The 16,819-nt window shown below is 49.1% G+C and overlaps 1 protein-coding gene and 1 non-coding gene across 7 annotated transcripts; both read left to right on the top strand.

Annotated features, from left to right (window-relative positions):
* Positions 1 to 6,651: 6,651 nt before the first annotated feature.
* Positions 6,652 to 15,172, top strand: LOC118706440 (melanoma-associated antigen D2). 6 transcript variants are annotated; one of them, XM_045573500.1, is made up of 14 exons: positions 6,652 to 6,796; positions 8,274 to 8,348; positions 8,722 to 8,826; positions 8,971 to 9,510; positions 10,110 to 10,424; positions 10,545 to 10,608; positions 10,863 to 10,942; positions 11,476 to 11,570; positions 12,249 to 12,328; positions 12,420 to 12,462; positions 12,778 to 12,840; positions 13,950 to 14,064; positions 14,417 to 14,853; positions 15,038 to 15,172. In XM_045573500.1, exons 2-13 carry the CDS (start codon positions 8,304 to 8,306, stop codon positions 14,843 to 14,845), a joined length of 1,974 nt encoding a protein of 657 aa, XP_045429456.1. In that variant the 5' UTR covers positions 6,652 to 6,796; positions 8,274 to 8,303; the 3' UTR covers positions 14,846 to 14,853; positions 15,038 to 15,172. The 6 variants fall into 6 exon arrangements, with proteins under 6 accessions (XP_045429456.1, XP_045429457.1, XP_036271653.1 ...); XM_045573501.1 differs by having other exon boundaries at positions 6,653 to 6,796; positions 9,079 to 9,510; positions 14,417 to 15,172; XM_036415760.2 differs by having other exon boundaries at positions 6,653 to 6,796; positions 8,722 to 8,844; positions 9,133 to 9,510; positions 14,417 to 15,172.
* Positions 13,645 to 13,772, top strand: LOC118706485. Its single transcript, XR_004984037.1, has one exon. It is a non-coding gene; the product is annotated as a small nucleolar RNA SNORA11 (small nucleolar RNA).
* Positions 15,173 to 16,819: the final 1,647 nt, after the last annotated feature.

The following is a 16,819-nucleotide window of genomic DNA, read 5'->3' as shown; positions in this document are numbered from 1 at the left end:
GCCGATGGAATATAATTGAGATTTCATTTGACCTTGATAGTTGAAACAGTCTTCTTTGAAAGGATCAAAAAATTGTGATGTTGGAATTGAAGAGAAGGAAGTGTATTTCTGGCTAACATCTTGGCTGGGTTTTGAAAAATATTTACATAGTAATGATAATGTAGGTGTTGTTTATTGGTTTTCGTGTTTTAGAGTCAACCCAGGGCAAAGCAGGAAAGACCTGGCCGTGGCTGCAGAACAAGATGTAAATGTTAATAACCTGGACCATGTAAAGGAAAGATTAAACTGACAAAGTGGCTCATTGAATTGGCACGGGGAGGGCAGTGGTCTTGATATCTTTGTCTTAAAAAGTGGGTAGTCCACATTACATGTTTAAAATGGGTGCAAGAGCAGCTGCCAGGCTGGGAGCGGCCAGGCCCAGAGTAGCCGAGTCAGGTGCGGCCAGGCCCGGAGCAGCAGCAGCCAGGTCCAGAGCCACTAGGTCGGGAGCGGCGGTGACCAGACCTGGAGCAGCTGGTTGTGGAATGAACCAGAGCAACAAAGGCCAGGCCCGGAGCAGCCAGGCCCGGAACAGCTCGCTCCTCGCCTGCCCCTGCCCCACGGCTGCCTCTCAGACATGGCTGGGAACTTTTGTGGGAACTTGAGGGTCTGCTGAATCAAGTGATGAAGGCTTAGATCTGGATGTGTTGAGTTAGTATAGGGCTGGGGTGTTGACCTGTGAGTGCCTTGGGTGGGGCCTGGATGAGGCTGGTTGACCTATTTGGAAATGTCTTTTGTGTGAAATGTATTATTGGGCATGTGGTGGTATTATTGATATGAGAAAATGCTAAGTAACTGATTTACTATCTGAAAAGGGATTTACTATTGGGGAAAGGGAGGGAGGAAGAGACTGAACATAAACTGCACCTATGGATGAGGACAATGGGGGATGGGGAGGGGGCGGAGGGTGGGGTGGGAACCTGGTGGAGGGGGGAAGAAATGAGGAACCTTTGTAACAATATGAACAATAAAGATTGATTTAAAAAAAAAATAAAATAAAATGGGTGCAAGAAAGAATGAAGGTTTGAGGGCACTTTTTTTTTTTCCAATATGAAAATAATCAAGAACAACAAAAAAGAAATTTCAGTGTTAAATACAGCAATGGAGTGGGTGGAAAAGCAAGGCAGGGTACATCAACAAAATTCTCATTGCATTAGTGGGGAATTAATAGGCTATTGTCTAAATTTTATAAGCCAAGAAACAAAGTATATACATATTATCTCGAGTTTGAAGGGAACAATCAGCGGAATACAAACAAGAACTGTTAAAAGTTTGTTTTGAGGGAGTGGGGTGGGAAAGGAAGGCTCTTTTGCCCTGTTTGATTTGCTGTCATGTACACACATTCATTTAATAAATATAAAATCTTTTATTTATTCTTTATTGATTTCAGAGAGGAAGGGAAAGGCAGCGAGAGAGAGAAACATCAATGATGAGAGGGAATCACTGATCGGCTGCCTCCTGCACACCCCACACTGGGGATCGAGCCCACAACTCAGTTATGTGCCCTGACTGGAATGGAACCTGGGACCCTTCAGTCTGCAGACTGATGCTCTGTCCACTGAGCCAAACCAGCTAGGGCAAATATAAAATCTTGAAAAATGATGTTTACCTCACAACAACAAAATGATTATATATCTTAGACTCTTTATGACAATATCAAAATGTGTATGTGGCTATCCAGTTAGACTTGCCTCCACAGAAGAAATTCATACTGTAATGCACCTCACATAGGTTTATGAAGAGAGTTGAAAAGGATATGCTGGGACCTAAAACATTAAAGGTCGTAGAGCGTAGTGGTGAAGGCTCTAGTATTTGACATCATCCTGATGGGATTCAAGTCATTTCTTTGTCATGCACCAGTTGCTTTGCCATGAACAAGTTACCTCCCTCAACTCCAATTCTGTGTTCTGTAAAGTGAAGCTAATATTTACACAGGAGACATGGAAGCCCCTCAAGAGCAAGGGCCACGTCTGAGGAGGTCCCTAATACATAGTTGGTGCTCCATGTCTGTTGTATGGCTTGAATGTACCTCACAAACGTGTGCTGAGGAAGAACTCAATGTGCGAAGAGCAGGGGAGAGGGAGTATTGTCCCCAAAGTGGGTAGCCAGTTTTTTTATCTATTGGAAATGTGCTTTTAGTTTAACATGTAGTCATTTTTTATTTTATTTTTTGCTGTGGAATAATAGCCTTCAGAGTTCATAGGATACAAAATTAATTAAATTGCCCTGCACATAAAAGGAGGAAAAACTGAGATTCTACCAAGCTCAAGAGAGGACATAGGAGCCTAGAAATGGAAAGGAGGGGGGGGGAGGCTGTATCCACTGTATGTTGGAGGGAAGAAAGGGCTCAATAGTGATGGGGAGTGGGTCCTTGGAGAGGGGCAATTAGATCCTTCCCAATCATTGGAATGACTGAGGAAATATGAAGCACAGAAAATTTAAAAAAATATATATTTTATTGATTTTTTACAGAGAGGAGCAGAGAAGGATAGAGAGCTAGAAATGTCGATGAGAGAGAAACATCAACCAGCTGCCTCTTGCACACCCCCTACCGGGGATGTGCCCGCAACCCATGTACATGCCCTTGACCAGAAACGAACCTGGGACCTTTCAGTCCGCAGACCGACGCTCTACCACTGAGCCAAACCGGTTTTGGCTGAAGCACAGAAAAGTTTTATACCCAACTTTAAGTTGCTACACTGTCCTGCATGACTTAAATGCCCAAAGAAGTGGTGGGAAACCTTGGAAGGAAGCTATTACCACCAGCTCTCAGCTTTACTGATTTTGTCCAGTTTGGGAGAAGGGAAATATGTTAGAAGAGGATTGGTGGTGAGGATATTCTGGGTTTCTTATTTAAGCTCCAGGCTTCTGAAATCTTGGATGTCCCGGGATTAGGCACTTTCATCCCCTGATACTCTATGTCTGTCCTTATCTTCTGAACAGAGCTGCCTGTGATAAATCAGCTTTTCCTCTTTTCCCTTAGTTGATATGAAGAATCTACATGATCTCGGGTATTTGCCTGCTGATCTATGGCTGCTGGAAACCAGTCTGGGACTCAGTTACCTAGGTTCTTCGGAGATCATGGGTAGATATTGAAGGTCAAAAGATTCCAAGAGTTTATAAGGAGAAGGAGGTCAAAGGCCTGGTCAAATGGTGAAGATTGTGAGCACATTTTTCTTTAAAAAAATATATTTTATTGATTTCAGAGAGGAAGGGAAAGGGAGAGAGAGATAGAAACATCAATGATAAGAGATAATCATTGACTGCCTTCTGCACTCTCCACATCAGTGATTGAGCATGCAACCCGGGCATGTGCCCTGACCAGCAATTGAACGGTGACCTTCTGGTTCATAGGTCGACTCTCAACCACTGAGTCAAGTCGGCTGGACTTGTCTTTTTTTCTCTCTTAAGTTTTCTCTCTGTTCTCTGATCCCCAGGACATAAGGTAAGGGTGGTTATAGTATTGTGCTCCGAAGTTGGTGGTACTGAGAAGGGAATGGGGAAGCTTGACTTTGAAAATCTTTGGAAATGCCTCTCTAATGGACTTGGACTCAGCTTTTGCCTGAGTCCCTTGAATCCAATATCTCCTAAGGTTCCGAGTCTGCATTCCTTGAACGTTACTCCATGATCCCAAAGGCTACCAGCAATGTGCGGGATTTAAAATGGTGGAGGTGGAAAGAGAGGGTAGATGTCACAGGGCGTGTTGTTCCATGATGAAGAAATCATATGAGCAAAGGTTCGAAAGCAAGAGAAGGCAGGGCAATCTGATAATGGTTGTTTTGCTTGGTTGGAAAATATAGATAGTGGTCAGGAAAACAGCAAGAAAAAGACTGGAAAACGAGTTAGGGCTAGATTTTTGGAAAGCCTTGACATTAGGCGGAGGCATTTCTTGTTTCTTTTTTCTTTTTTTCGGGGCTGAGGCATGTCTTTGAAAGAGTAGTCTACAGTCATTGTCATGGACACCTCACCTGCCATTCACATCTCAACCCACATCCATCAGGAAACTGTTTGAAGTGGCAAACTCCCAAATAACAATGGCTTAAAGAAGACATATCGATACATGTATTTATCTCACCTAAAAGAAATCCAGAGGTAGGTAGTCTAAAGCTGGTAGGGTGGCACCAAGAAGTTGTTTGAGATCCAGGTCCTTTTTAGTTTACTGCTCCACTATTCTTAGGGTGTGACCCTCGTCCTCCTCTATTTTTAAAAAATACATATTTTTATTGATTTCAGAGAGGATGGGAGAGGGAGAGAGAAACATTAATGATGAGAGAGAATCATTGATCTGGTGAGTTCTGCACGCCCCACACTGGAGGATCGAGCCCGCAACCCGGGCATGTGCCCTGACAGGAAATCAAACTGTGACCTCCTGGTTCATAGGTTGACACTCAATCACTGAGCCACATTGGCTGGGCTTGCCCTCATTCGTTTAATTCCAGGAGGCTATGTGTCCAGTTAAAAATTAGATATTCTATTACTAAGGTGGGGGGGGGGGTAGAATGGATTTGGGGGTAATCAATTAACAATCTATGCTACTAATCTCTACTGAAATAATCCCTGCTGAAGTCACCAGAGACCGGACCACTACCTGATTATCAAAACCCTAGACATTTTTCCAGGGCTTTTCTTGACCTCTTGGTAGCGTTCAACACTACTGACCCCTCCCTCCTTTTGAAACATTCTCTTTCTTTGGTTTTATGACAGGGCTTTCTCCTGCTTTTCTCCCTTTCTCCTTGGTCGCTACTTATCCTCTCTCTCACAGGCTCCTTTTCCTCCACCTATGGTGTAGCTGCTGCTGGTCTCTAACACTCTTCTCTGGGCTCCCTCTAAGGCTACACATTTTTCCCAGATACTCTTACCCTTTCCCATAGCCCCATAGTCGGCAAACTGCAGCTCTTGAACCACATGCGGCTCTTTGGCCCCTTGAGTGTGGCTCTTCCACAAAATACCACTGCCTGGGTGAGTCTATTTTGAAGATGTGGCATTAGAAGAAGTTTAAGTTTAAAAAAAAATTGGAAATTTCTCAAAAGAAATTTCAATCGTTGTACTGTTGAGATTTGGCTCTGTGGACTAATGAGTTTGCCGACCACTGCCATAGATTAAAGAACCATCCATGTATTGATGACTCTTAGTTCTATAGCCGCAGCCAAAACTCTACTGAACTTCAGACGTGTATATTCAACCGTTTGTGGGACATTTCCACTCAGATGTCCCACAGATACCTCAAAATCAATGCTCAGTTCCCCCTGCACTCATATTCCCTATATCAGTGAAAGGGGTTACCATCCACACATTTGATCTCTCCAGTCAGATCTCCAAGAGTTCCCTTTGACACTTACCTAACCCTTTCTCCACATCTAATTATTCATACCGGTAGTCTTGTTGTTGTGTTGTTTAATCTCTTTAAGATCTTCTGAATTCAATCACTTCTCACCACCTCTGCTGCTGCCTCTCTAGGTCAAACCACAATCATTGTTTATCTGGATGACTACTGTCCCTCTTTCCAGGAACTCACCTAACCCACACTCCTTAGTATTAATATTTAGGCAGCAAGGGTGTTCTCTCTAAAACTTAAGTCTATGTCCTAGCTAAGCCTAGAATTCTTCAATAATCAGTGTTCTCAGGATCAAGACCAAAGCCTTTATCTTGGCATTTAAGGAAGAGATGAATCCTTATGAATCCTTATACAGAACAAAATCTGGAATGATCAAACACTTAAGTGTAAATAATAAAGCCATAAAAGTGCCTGGAATAAAACAGTGGGGGAATAGGCAGCAGGAAAGCACCGCTACGCATGAAGGAGAATCCAGTTGTGATAAAGAAAAACCTAATACATTTCCCTATATAATAATTAAACCCTTCTGTGTAACAAAGACAATCATAAATATCATGACAAATATCTGTAACATATGTGATACATAAACATATGAGAGATGCCATTTGGTGGGGATGCTATTCCGTGTACCTTTTGAGAAGAAGTCAACAAATTTTTGTATCAAAATAGAAGACTTTTTTGTAGCATTTGAGTCAGCCAAAAAATATCATAAATAACAACAACAAAAGTTCAATTCAAATACAAGGATGCTCCTTATAACTTATAATAGTTAAAGAAAGAAAGAAAAAGAACAATATCTAAATGTCCACATATCCTGGACTGGTTAAATAAATTATGGGACATTTATACAAGATAAAATTATGCCACTGTCAAGAAAAATGTGCAGGGTGGAAAATCGATTAGAATATATAAGTGGAAAAACAGGTCACAGGACAGTAGGTATAGTGTACCCTTTGTGGACAGCAAGCCCAGCTTAATGTGCGAACAGAAAAAAATCTGGAAGAATGTATATAAGAATGTGAGCAGTGGTTATTTCTGGGTGAGAGATAAGGGGAGCCTTTCATTGGTATGTTAAGTATTTCTGCATTATTCGAATGTTCACAACACATTACCTTTGTAAGAAGAAAGAAGAAAGATAGAAAAATAAATACATTCAATGAATGAATTGCTTTGAGGGAGTGGTTTTTGTTGGAAGGGCTTCAGACCGAGCCTGGTACAGTGGCATAAACACAAGCTTTGGCGTCAGACAGCCCTGAGCGGGGCCTCATTGCCCCACCCCCGGGGAAGGAGAAGGGGGGTGGCAGGGGGCTGTGGAAAGGGGCTGGGCTGGGCTGGGCTGGCTGTTGCTGTAAGTCCAGGAGGCTGAGACTTCGAGAGGGACTGAGAGCGGGCAGACGCATCCCGGACTCACTCGAGGACAAGGTGAGGGACGCTGAGATTGGGCTTTCCTGGCCAGCCGGCCAGTGGTTCCAGCTCCCTCGAACCTGTAGCCGGGCAGGTGGGCAGGTATGCCTGCATCCCTGCAGCTGTGCGAGGAGTGACCTGGCGGGGCATGTAGGCAACCAGGAGGACTTAGAGAAGAGCGGGCTGTGCGGACCGGGGAGCAGAGACTAGCGGAGAAGGGAGAGAAAAACGGAGAACGGGGCACGCTGGATGGCGGACAGGGACTGTGAAGGGGAATACTTCGGGGGAGTGCAAATCCAGAGAAGAAAATATGGGATGCAGAGAAGGGTGAAGGACTGCGGGGGGGAAAGGGGTGCAGGGGTAACTCGGAGGGGGATGTAGGAAGGGGAATAAAGAGTTCCATAGGGTACATAGGGGGCGCATTGGGGAACAGGGAGCAGGAAGCGAGGCAGAGGGACTACGGAGGGGGGTTTAAGGAATGAGGAGCAGGGAATGGGGGAAGGGCAGACTGGTTGAGACCGAGGCCCCCTAGGGAGGCGGAAAGGGGCGGGACCACTTCCGGCCTGGAGGGGGGAGGGCCGTCTCCGAGTTTCGGAGGGGCTCGGAGGGAGTGGACGCACTCCGCACTTGCAGGAGGACGAGGTGAGTAGCGGCGGGGACCTGCTCCGGAGAGCGGACCGGTAGGGGTCAGCCCCTCCCTCTGGGAATCTGGAGAAAACGTGCCCCGAGGACCGGATCGCTCTGGATCCATCCGGCTGAGAAGGGAGGGGATTGGACCCGGTTTGTGTGCGCCTTGGACGGAATCGCTGGCTCGGTCCTGATTTGAGGAGGGGGTGCTCCGGGGAAGGGGCCGAACCGAGATGTGCCATGCCTGTCGGAGGGGGGCGTGTTGTGAGAAAGGGCGGGGCCAGGCGGGCCCGTGGACGCGGGCTGGGCGGGCGTGGGGGCGGAGCCAGGACCACCGGACGGCGTGACAATTTGAAAAGGAGGCTCGCTGGGGAGGGGGCGGGACCTGGCGCTCCGGCGGACCTGGAGGGAGGCGTGTTGGGAAAGGGTACCGGACTGAGTCCTCAGCTCCTGCGCATGCGTGCTACGGATCGTTAGAAAGGGGCGTGCGGAGCGGGGCCGCTCCGATCCCGGCCAGCTGCCCAGTGCGCATGCGCACGCTGGACATCAAAGAGGGCTTGTGCTGGGAAAGCGGGCGGGGCCGAGCTGGGGCTCGCAGCGGGCGCGCATGCGCACTGGGGACCTGCGGCTGGGGGGTGGGTGCACTGGGAAAAGGGGCGGGGTCCTCAGAGCTGCCGCGCTGGCACGTCTTCCTGGAAAAGGGGAGGGTGCGGCTGCAGGATTGCAGAATCTGGAAACAGAGTCGTTGGGGGAGGGGGCGGGGTTGGGGCGAGGGGCCCCAGGGAAGGTGAGGATTAGCCTCCCAGCAGAACTGCAGAGAGGACGTTCAGTGGATTCTCCCCCTTGACCCAGGCCTTCTCTCTTTCAGGCTCAGCTCTTGCCAGGCCAACTTTGAGACATGTCTGACACAAGGGAGACTGGTACGGGTGCAACCCGCCCCCAGGTGAGACCTCGTCCTGGCCTCCCCCTGTCTGCTTTCCCTCTTCAGCCTCTGTTGCTGCCCGAAATCCCTTGGTACCTCCTCTTCTATTCTTGTCCTTCTCCACCCACTTCCCTGCCTGGGTGTCCCCGACCCTAGTGGAGGGAACTTGGAAGGATGGGGAGGAAGAAGCAAGGATGGATGGAGGAAGGAGGGAAGAAGAGAAGGCAGGTGCATCCCTTTGCCACCATCAGTTCCTGCTCAGAGGAAGGGCGCGGGGACCCCTGTTGGGCTGAGCATGCTGCAAGTAGGGGTTCGTGTAGGTCAGAGAAATGCAGCGATTTCCCTGCTTGTGGGAGGGGAGAAGGCCCGTGAGCTTCCCTGCTCTCTCTTGCAGGCTGAAACTTCAGAAAAAGAAAGCGACCTGAAGGTGCAGACCGAACTGACAGTGACCCAGAACTCAGAGGTCTCCGAGACACCAAAGGCTTCCAAGGCGCCAGAGGTCTCAGAGACCAGGAAGGTCTCAGAGGCCAAGAAGGTCTCAGAGACCAGGAAGGTCTCAGAGGCCAAGAAGGTCTCAGAAACCAAGAAGGTCTCAGAGGCCAAGAAGGTCTCAGAGGCCAAGAAGGTCTCAGAGACCAAGAAGGTCTCAGAGACCAAGAAGGTCTCAAAGCCTGCCGAGGTCTCAAAGCCTGCTGAGGTCTCAAAACCTGCCGAGGTCTCAAAACCTGCCGAGGTCTCAAAGCCTGCCGAGGTCTCAAAGCCTGCAGAGGTCTCGAAGGCACCAGAGGTCTCGAAGGCACCAGAGGTCTCGAAGGCACCAGAGGTCTCAAAGGCCACAGAGGAAGCAGAGGCCCCAGAAACTCCGGAGGCAGCTGCCGCTAAGGAGTCATCTCCCACTAAGCCGACTGCTACCCAGAGTTCGGCAACCGAAGAGAAGAGTCCAGCAGCTGACACCAAGGTGCAGGAGTCTGATCCTCAGGCTGAGGCGGCGCCTGCCACTGAGACCAAGGAGGTCAGCGGTGAGGCCGATACCAAGGTCGATCCAAAAGCCCAGGAGATTGAGGCTGCTGCCTCTAAGTCTCCAGAGGCAGATGAACCTGAACCTGAGCCTGAGGGTACAGCGGCCCAGGCTCAGGAGAATCAGGATACTCGGCCCAAGGTCAAGGCCAAGAAAACCCGAAAGGTAAGACTTCTGCAAGAAACGATCCTTGCCTTTCAGTTGCTCTTCTCTGAGTTGGTCCATTTGTTCTGCAGACATGTAGAAAGTTTCCCGTGCTCCCCGAGGCTGCGGGGGAATAGATGCAATGCCTGTCTTTAGAGAGCTCCCAGATTTGGGGGAGGACGAGACAGGAACACACAACTGTAATCTGAAAGTAACGCGGTTTATATTGACATAGTCGCTCCCACGTGTTAGGCTTTGCGCCGGCACATTTACACAGCTTATCTCTTCAATCCCAAAAGTAATCCAGTTTTATAGAGAAGGAAGCGGAGTCCCGGACGGACAGAACGAAGTTGCCCAGGTTGGTATAAGCAGAGCCAGTGGTAGAGGGAGCAAGACGAGAAGCCTCAGATTCCACCCTTGGGTGGTTCCTCGTCTGATTCAGTGATGAAACTCTTGCTTGCAAGCCAGTGAGAGACAAACCTGAGGCTCAACATGGCCAGTCTCTAGTGAGGTGGGCTGTTCCTACGGGGCTTGGATTGAACGGGTTTCTGGGAGAGAGGATGCGGGGAAGGACCATCCGCTTCATCTGGCGCTGTTGTGCTTTCCCTCTGTTGCTGCAGGTGAAGCATCTGAACGGGGAGGAGGAGGTCAGCAGCGATCAGAGTCAGGCCTCCGGACCCACAGGCGGCCGAAGGGTCTCCAAGGCCCTCATGACCTCCATGGCCCGCAGGGCTTCCAGGGGCCCCATAGCCTTTTGGGCCCGCCGGGCATCAAGGACTCGCCTGGCTGCGTGGGCCCGAAGAGCATTGCTCTCCCTGAGGTCACCCAAGGCCCGCAGGGGCAAGGCCCGCCGCAGAGCTGCCAAGCTCCTGGCAGCAGCAGCCGAAGAGCCCGAAGCGCCACCAGCTCGGGATGTGGCCCTTTTGCAGGGGAGGGTAAGAGCTCTGTCCTTTGCGCTCAGCCTTAGCCACTGCCTCCCCTGCCTGCTTCTCTGCTAGCCTTTCAAGCCTTCTGCAAATGTACTTAGACCTTTTCACCTTCTTCTCCTCTCCTAGGCAAACGACTTGGTGAAGTACCTGTTGGCTAAAGACCAGACGAAGATTCCTATCAAGCGCGCAGGTAGGGCCCTACGAACTCCCTCCCCACCCCCCTAGTTCTACCCTCCACTCCCGCTGTGCTGGGGGCATCCCTTGCTCTTCCGTTCCTACTTCTGTCCTCCCAGCGTTCTAATTTGGCAGCGCTAGCATCTCTGTGCATTAGCTCAAAACCTGCTTATGTCACCGGCAGCAGAGTAGGCAAAGGGTCTCTAGTGTGGGTCTGGGGGCTGCCTGGCTTCACGTCAGCTCAGGTGCTCGAACACTCTCCCCTTGCAGACATGCTGAAGGACATCATCAAAGAATACACTGATGTGTACCCTGAGATCATTGAACGAGCAGGCTATTCCCTGGAGAAGGTGAAGGGGCAGCCCTGGGGGATGGACACAGCGGGGAAGCCTTGAATTGAACAAAGGTGTACACGTCCCTTCGGGGAGGGACCACAGAGATTCACCAAAGCCCAGTCCCATCGCTGGGCAGACAGTGGCCTAGGAAGGTGCTGTAGACTTGCCAGAGGTCACACACCAAGTCAGCGGTAAAAGCACAGCTAGGACTCAAGCCAATCAACTTAGTCCTGACTTCTATCTGCTACTGGGCATGTCCTGGAATGTATTCCAGATGCTCACCTCTTCCTTTTCATTCACATTCACAGTCTCCCCAGATCCCTAAGAATCACAAGGATGATGTAGATGACAGTAGCACATTTATTGCCTCAGAGCTAAGTGCTTACATGCATTAACTCACCGGTTTTACACACACACACACACACACACACACACACACACACTCACGCGCGCGCGCACACACCCACGCACCCTAGGTACATGGGGAGTTGAGGGATGACCAAGAAGCTGAATTTGATGATCTCACAAGTTTTCCTCCCTATCCACAGGTGTTTGGGATCCAGCTGAAGGAAATTGATAAGAATGACCACTTGTACATTCTTCTCAGCACCTTGGAACCCACTGATGCTGGCATACTGGGAACGTAAGCTGGGAAAGGGCTGGATGGGAGGGTCGCTTCTACTTTTGTCCATGGTACTACCCCATCCCTGTCTTCTGTCCCGCACGCGCTTAGTCAGGAAAGACAGGCCTGAAGCCCGTTCCAGCTCCCACATGTAGCTGGGTCCCTGCCCACAGAAGTTGTGCCTGGTTATGATGGACTGAAGGGTGTCGAAGCCTGGGGGGGAGGCATGCCTACTGTCAGGTTGTCTGTCTGTCCAGGAAAGCAGCCCTATCATTGCTTGTCTCTTCCTACTGGTCTTGTGGAGTGGTTCTCCAGGGAGGCCTTCCTGGTGTGGGTGGATCACGATGCTCAAAGGGCAGATGCATCGGTGGCTGTGAATTCTCTGGTGGCTGAGGGTCCTGTGAGAGCAACAAGGGTCTCCCATTGACTGAGCGCCTGGGCCTAACTCTGTTGGGAGGATTTCTTCTGTCCTCTCAGCAGTCCGGGGAGGGGAGGATGTGATTTCTCGTTTCACTGAACAGGAGACTGAGGCTCAGGGGTCTAAGTGTCTTGCCTGGGGGTCATGTGGACCCAGAAGCATAGACTGGGCAGAACTCTCCTATACATGAGGAATCAGAGAGGCTAGCTTAGTGAGCTGGCTGGTGTGTTTTCTACAGATGGCTGCGGGACATAAAACTCTCTGTCTTATTGTTCCCCTAGAACCAAGGACTCCCCCAAGCTGGGCCTCCTCATGGTGCTTCTTAGCATCATCTTCATGAATGGAAATCGGTCCAGCGAGGGTGAGTGGCTGGGCCTGCAGCTGAATGGGGGGCTGTGGTCAGAATTCCACATGTTCATCTTCCGTCCCTCTCCTCTTGCCTCTCCTTGCAGCTGTCATCTGGGAGGTGCTGCGCAAGTTGGGGCTGCGCCCGGGGTATGATTGGGCTCTCTTGGCACTTGCTGTCCGTGTTGTCCTTTGGCAAGAGAGGATGGTCCCAGGATCGCATCAGCCTGGTGGTCTGGTGGAGCGGGCGGGGGTGTCGGGCTGGATAGAGGGCCCATGACTCTGACCTGGGTGGATGGGGAAACGGTCTTGAACTCTGTTCCCTTGAGCTTACTGCCTCTTGAATTTCTATGGCACTTCCTTCTTGTGCCGGAAATCTCTCTTCCACGTTGGAAACGCATCTGCACACATCTGGGAAGTGCTATGACCCCATTTTACTCATTCATGTTATTTCTCTGCTGTCAGCATACATCACTCGCTTTTTGGGGACGTGAAGAAGCTCATTACTGATGAGTTTGTGAAGCAGAAGTAAGTGTCCATGTGCTATTGGCGTGTGCCATACATTGTGCCCATTTGAGAACTGTGTGATAGAGCTACGATGGGTGCATGTGTGCTTGCGTGCTTGTGTGTATGTGTGTGTGTTTGCTGGCGGGAGCTTGTTTTTAAAGCGATAAAGTCAACAAGAGCACATATTTTTTGACCCATAACATGCACTCTCACACATGCCCCAGAGCAGTCGTCCTACAAGGGAGGGCTTGTTATCATCCGCATTGCATACAGGAGGAAACTGAGGCTCAGAGTGTTGAGATCATTTGCTTATGATTTCACAGGTAGCAAATTGAAGATTTTTAAAATTCAGGTCCCAATGCGTTGGTTCTCTTCACCATGCCAACCAGGGCTTCGGAGCAATTAATTTCAATTTTAAAATAGTATAATTTCAATCATAAAATAGGAGCTGTAGGCAGCTAGCTACTGCGCTGGGGACTTGACATGTACCGTCTCATTTCATTTTCATAACTATCCTGCAGAGTAGGTGCTGTCATTCCAGCTCCATTATCAGTTGCTAAACCTGGGGCTCAGAGACAGAAGTCTGAGCATGGCCCCCGCTGGTAAGGGGCTCAGCCCTCCTGACTTTCTGGCCAGGGCTGACCCTGTCCTCATCCTAGGGAAACAAATGCACACTCAGAAGGTTGCATTAGCACGCATGCGCACACACAAGGTCTGGAGTGCGTAGGGAGTATGCTGCTCTTGGTGGACTGTCTTCCCTTTATAGCCCTTCTCTGTGGTGGACTGTCCCAAGGCTCAGCCAGGCCACGGACGAGACGCTGAGGAGGGGTGTGCTCAGAGCAGGGTGCCTGAAGAAATGGCTCTCTGTTTACTACACACCCAACAGGAACTGGGGTCACTGTGACAAGGGGCACCAAACGTGTGGCCTTCCTATGCACAAGCACCCGACATGTGTCCCCCCCCCCCGTGCCTTCACATGGCTGGGTCAGGAGGGATGGAACAGGGCTCAGTATTGGAAGAAAAGCTGCTGGTACTTAGTGTGGAAGGTTGCTACCTAGAGCCTTCCCAGTCCATGCACGGGTGGGCTATGGGTGGTCTTAGATGGAAAAGGCTTCGAACCTCTTTTCAAGGTACCTGGACTACGCCCGCGTCCCTAACAGCAATCCCCCTGAGTATGAGTTCTTCTGGGGCCTGCGCTCCTACCATGAGACCAGCAAGATGAAAGTGCTCAAGTTTGCCTGCAAGGTAATTGGAGAACTAACCGAGCTTGGCATATCCAGAGCATGGGTAGGCAGTGGGCAGTGCAGCCTGTAGCTTATATAGGAGTATTCTGAAGCCTCTCTTAGTGCACTTACCACTTCAACTGAATCATTTATTCCTTACAACTAAACGTGGGGTAGTCCTCCTGCAGATGAGAAAACTCGGGATCACCGAGGTCACAGCTAGTGTCAGGGCAGAGATGGAATACTAGGTTCATCATTACTAGAAGTATTTATTGTATTGCTACTGGATACAGTGTGTAGCATGTTGTCTAGAATCCGGTAGGTACTCCACTCTCAGATTCCGATCCCTTTGAGGGTTGTTGTTTCTGTTTCAGGTACAAAAGAAGGATCCCAAGGAATGGGCAGCTCAGTACCGAGAGGCAATGGAAGCAGATATTAAGGCTGCAGCTGAGGCTGCAGCCGAAGCCAAGGCGAGAGCTGAGATTAGAGCTCAAATGGGCATTGGCCTTGGCTCTGAGAATGCTGCTGGGCCCTGCAACTGGGACGAAGCTGATATTGGACCCTGGGCCAAAGCCCGGATCCAGGCGGGAGCTGAAGCTAAAGCCAAAGCCCAAGAGAGTGGTGGTGCCAGTGGTGGTGCCAGTGGTGGTGCCAGTGGTGGTGCCAGCGCCAGTGCCAGTGGCAGCTTCGGTGCCAGTGCCAGCCTGCCCACCACTCTCACGTTTGGGCTCTTCTCTGGCCTCAGTGGAGCTGGTGCCAGCGGCAGTGGTAGCTCTGGTGCCTGTGGTTTTTCCTACAAGTGAGATTTCAGGTATATGCTTAGATTCGGAGAGGGCAGCCAGGGCTCTTGGGGATGGGGTGAGCTGGGTGGTTATAAGAACGCCATGGTCGGAGGACCATACGGAGAGTGTGGGAAAACACTGCTTTTGATTGTATTCCTTCCTGTTTGGTGGCTATCAGTTGACTTTCTAATTTTCTTTTACTTGTGATTTCAGACATTGCTAATCCCAGCAGCCTTTCTCTTCCTGCCAGGGTGCGTCCTCAGAATTGTACTCAACACAGCACTCTAGGCAGCCACTATCAATCAATTGAATTTGACACACTATATTAAATCTATTTGCCATTTCTGAGTCGATTGCTTTTTTTTTTTTTTTGTGGGGATGGGCTGTCACATTTTGGTACTACATTGAAAAATGAATTGGAAAAATTTCCTCCTCCATCTATGCTTAGTTTGAGGTGGTATTGTTAGATTCAAGGGAGCGAGATTAGTTTGCCACTCTGGGATGGCTTGGGCCTCATCTCTAGCTTAGAGAGCAGGTGGGATTGTGGTGGGGTGCAGAGTCCTAGGGATTATAGAAAACATGCTTTGAAGAAGAGCCTGGAGATAGGTAAGAAAGCAGAGATAGAGGAGACTGGACATCAAGTATAGACTCTCCTTGAGAAATTTGAATGAGACAGGAAGGAGACAGCTAAAGGAAGAGGTAGGCAGCTAAAGGAAGATACAAGAACAAATGAGTTTTCTTGGGAAAGAAGAGAGAGGCTTGAAGAGGTAGGAACCAATAGAGGGAGATGTTGAAGACTGACTCATTCATGCCCAGTCCCTGAGGAGATGGGAGGGTAAGGCCTGGGAGAAGATGAGCCAGACAATGAGATGATTGTAGTTGAAGACAGAGCAGCCCTGACCAGGAATTCAATTGGTTAAAACATTGTCCCAGTATGCCAAGGGTATGGGTTCAATCCTCAGTCAAGGCACATATAAGAATCAACCAATCACCCAGCCGGCATTGCTCAGTGGTTGAGCATCAACCTATCAACCAGGAGGTCATGGTTCAATTCTCAGGGCACATGCCTAGGTTGTGGGCTGGATCCCCAGTGTGGGTGTGCCGGAGGCAGCTGATCAATGATTCTCTGTCATCATTGATGTTTCTACGTCTCCCTCTTTCCTTTCTGAAATCAATAATAAAAATATTTTTTTAAAAAGCATCAACCAATGAATGCATACATAAGAGGAACAAATCAATGCTTCCCTCTTAAAAAATCAATAAAAAAAAAAAGCTCTGGGTAATGCTAACATTTAAGGAGCGGGTGGTTAAAGGGGAGAAAAGATGTTGGCTCCTGGGGATTGGGTCCATGGCTTGGGAGGCCAGGGTGTTGGTTGGGTTATCTGTGTGGATAATGAAATCACCTGGGTTGGTGGCAGGAGTTTGGGTAGAAAGCGCTACGAGTCAGGTGCCGAATTCTTGTGTAAAGGTATCCTCCCAGCACAGTTCCCACTAAGTCACAAAGCCCTTGGGCGGAGATCTACCTTTGCCCTGTTTTAAGGAGTATTTCTTTGGACTTTTCTCTCCAGGAAGCCCTCACCATCTAAATGTCCGATTACGAGGCCCCTAATCACTGGGACAGCCTTATAGACAATGATATTCCAGCAATGGCTGGGTTAAAAAGTTAAATGTTAGACTTTAAACCATAAAATTCCTGGAAGAAAACATAAGCAGGATAATCTTAGACATTTCTCGTAGCAATATTTTAAAAGATATATCTCCTTGGGCAAGGGAAACAAAAGAAAAAAAAATAAATGAGACTACACCAAACTAAAAAGATTTTGCACAGCAAAGGAAACCATCAATAAAATGAAAAGACCACCCACTGAATGACAGAACATATTTGCCGATACATCTGATAAAGTGTTAAATCCAAAATTTATAAAGAATGTATCAAACTCAACACTAAAAAATCAAAAACAAAAAACAAAAACCAAGCGATCCAATTAAAAAAAT

The sequence above is a fragment of the Pipistrellus kuhlii genome, unplaced genomic scaffold (genome assembly GCF_014108245.1).
Source record: "Pipistrellus kuhlii isolate mPipKuh1 unplaced genomic scaffold, mPipKuh1.p scaffold_m20_p_51, whole genome shotgun sequence".
Taxonomy (NCBI): Eukaryota; Metazoa; Chordata; class Mammalia; order Chiroptera; family Vespertilionidae; genus Pipistrellus; species Pipistrellus kuhlii.
Note: the sequence above shows the minus strand (reverse complement) of the source record. Positions and strands in the feature narration are given on the sequence as shown.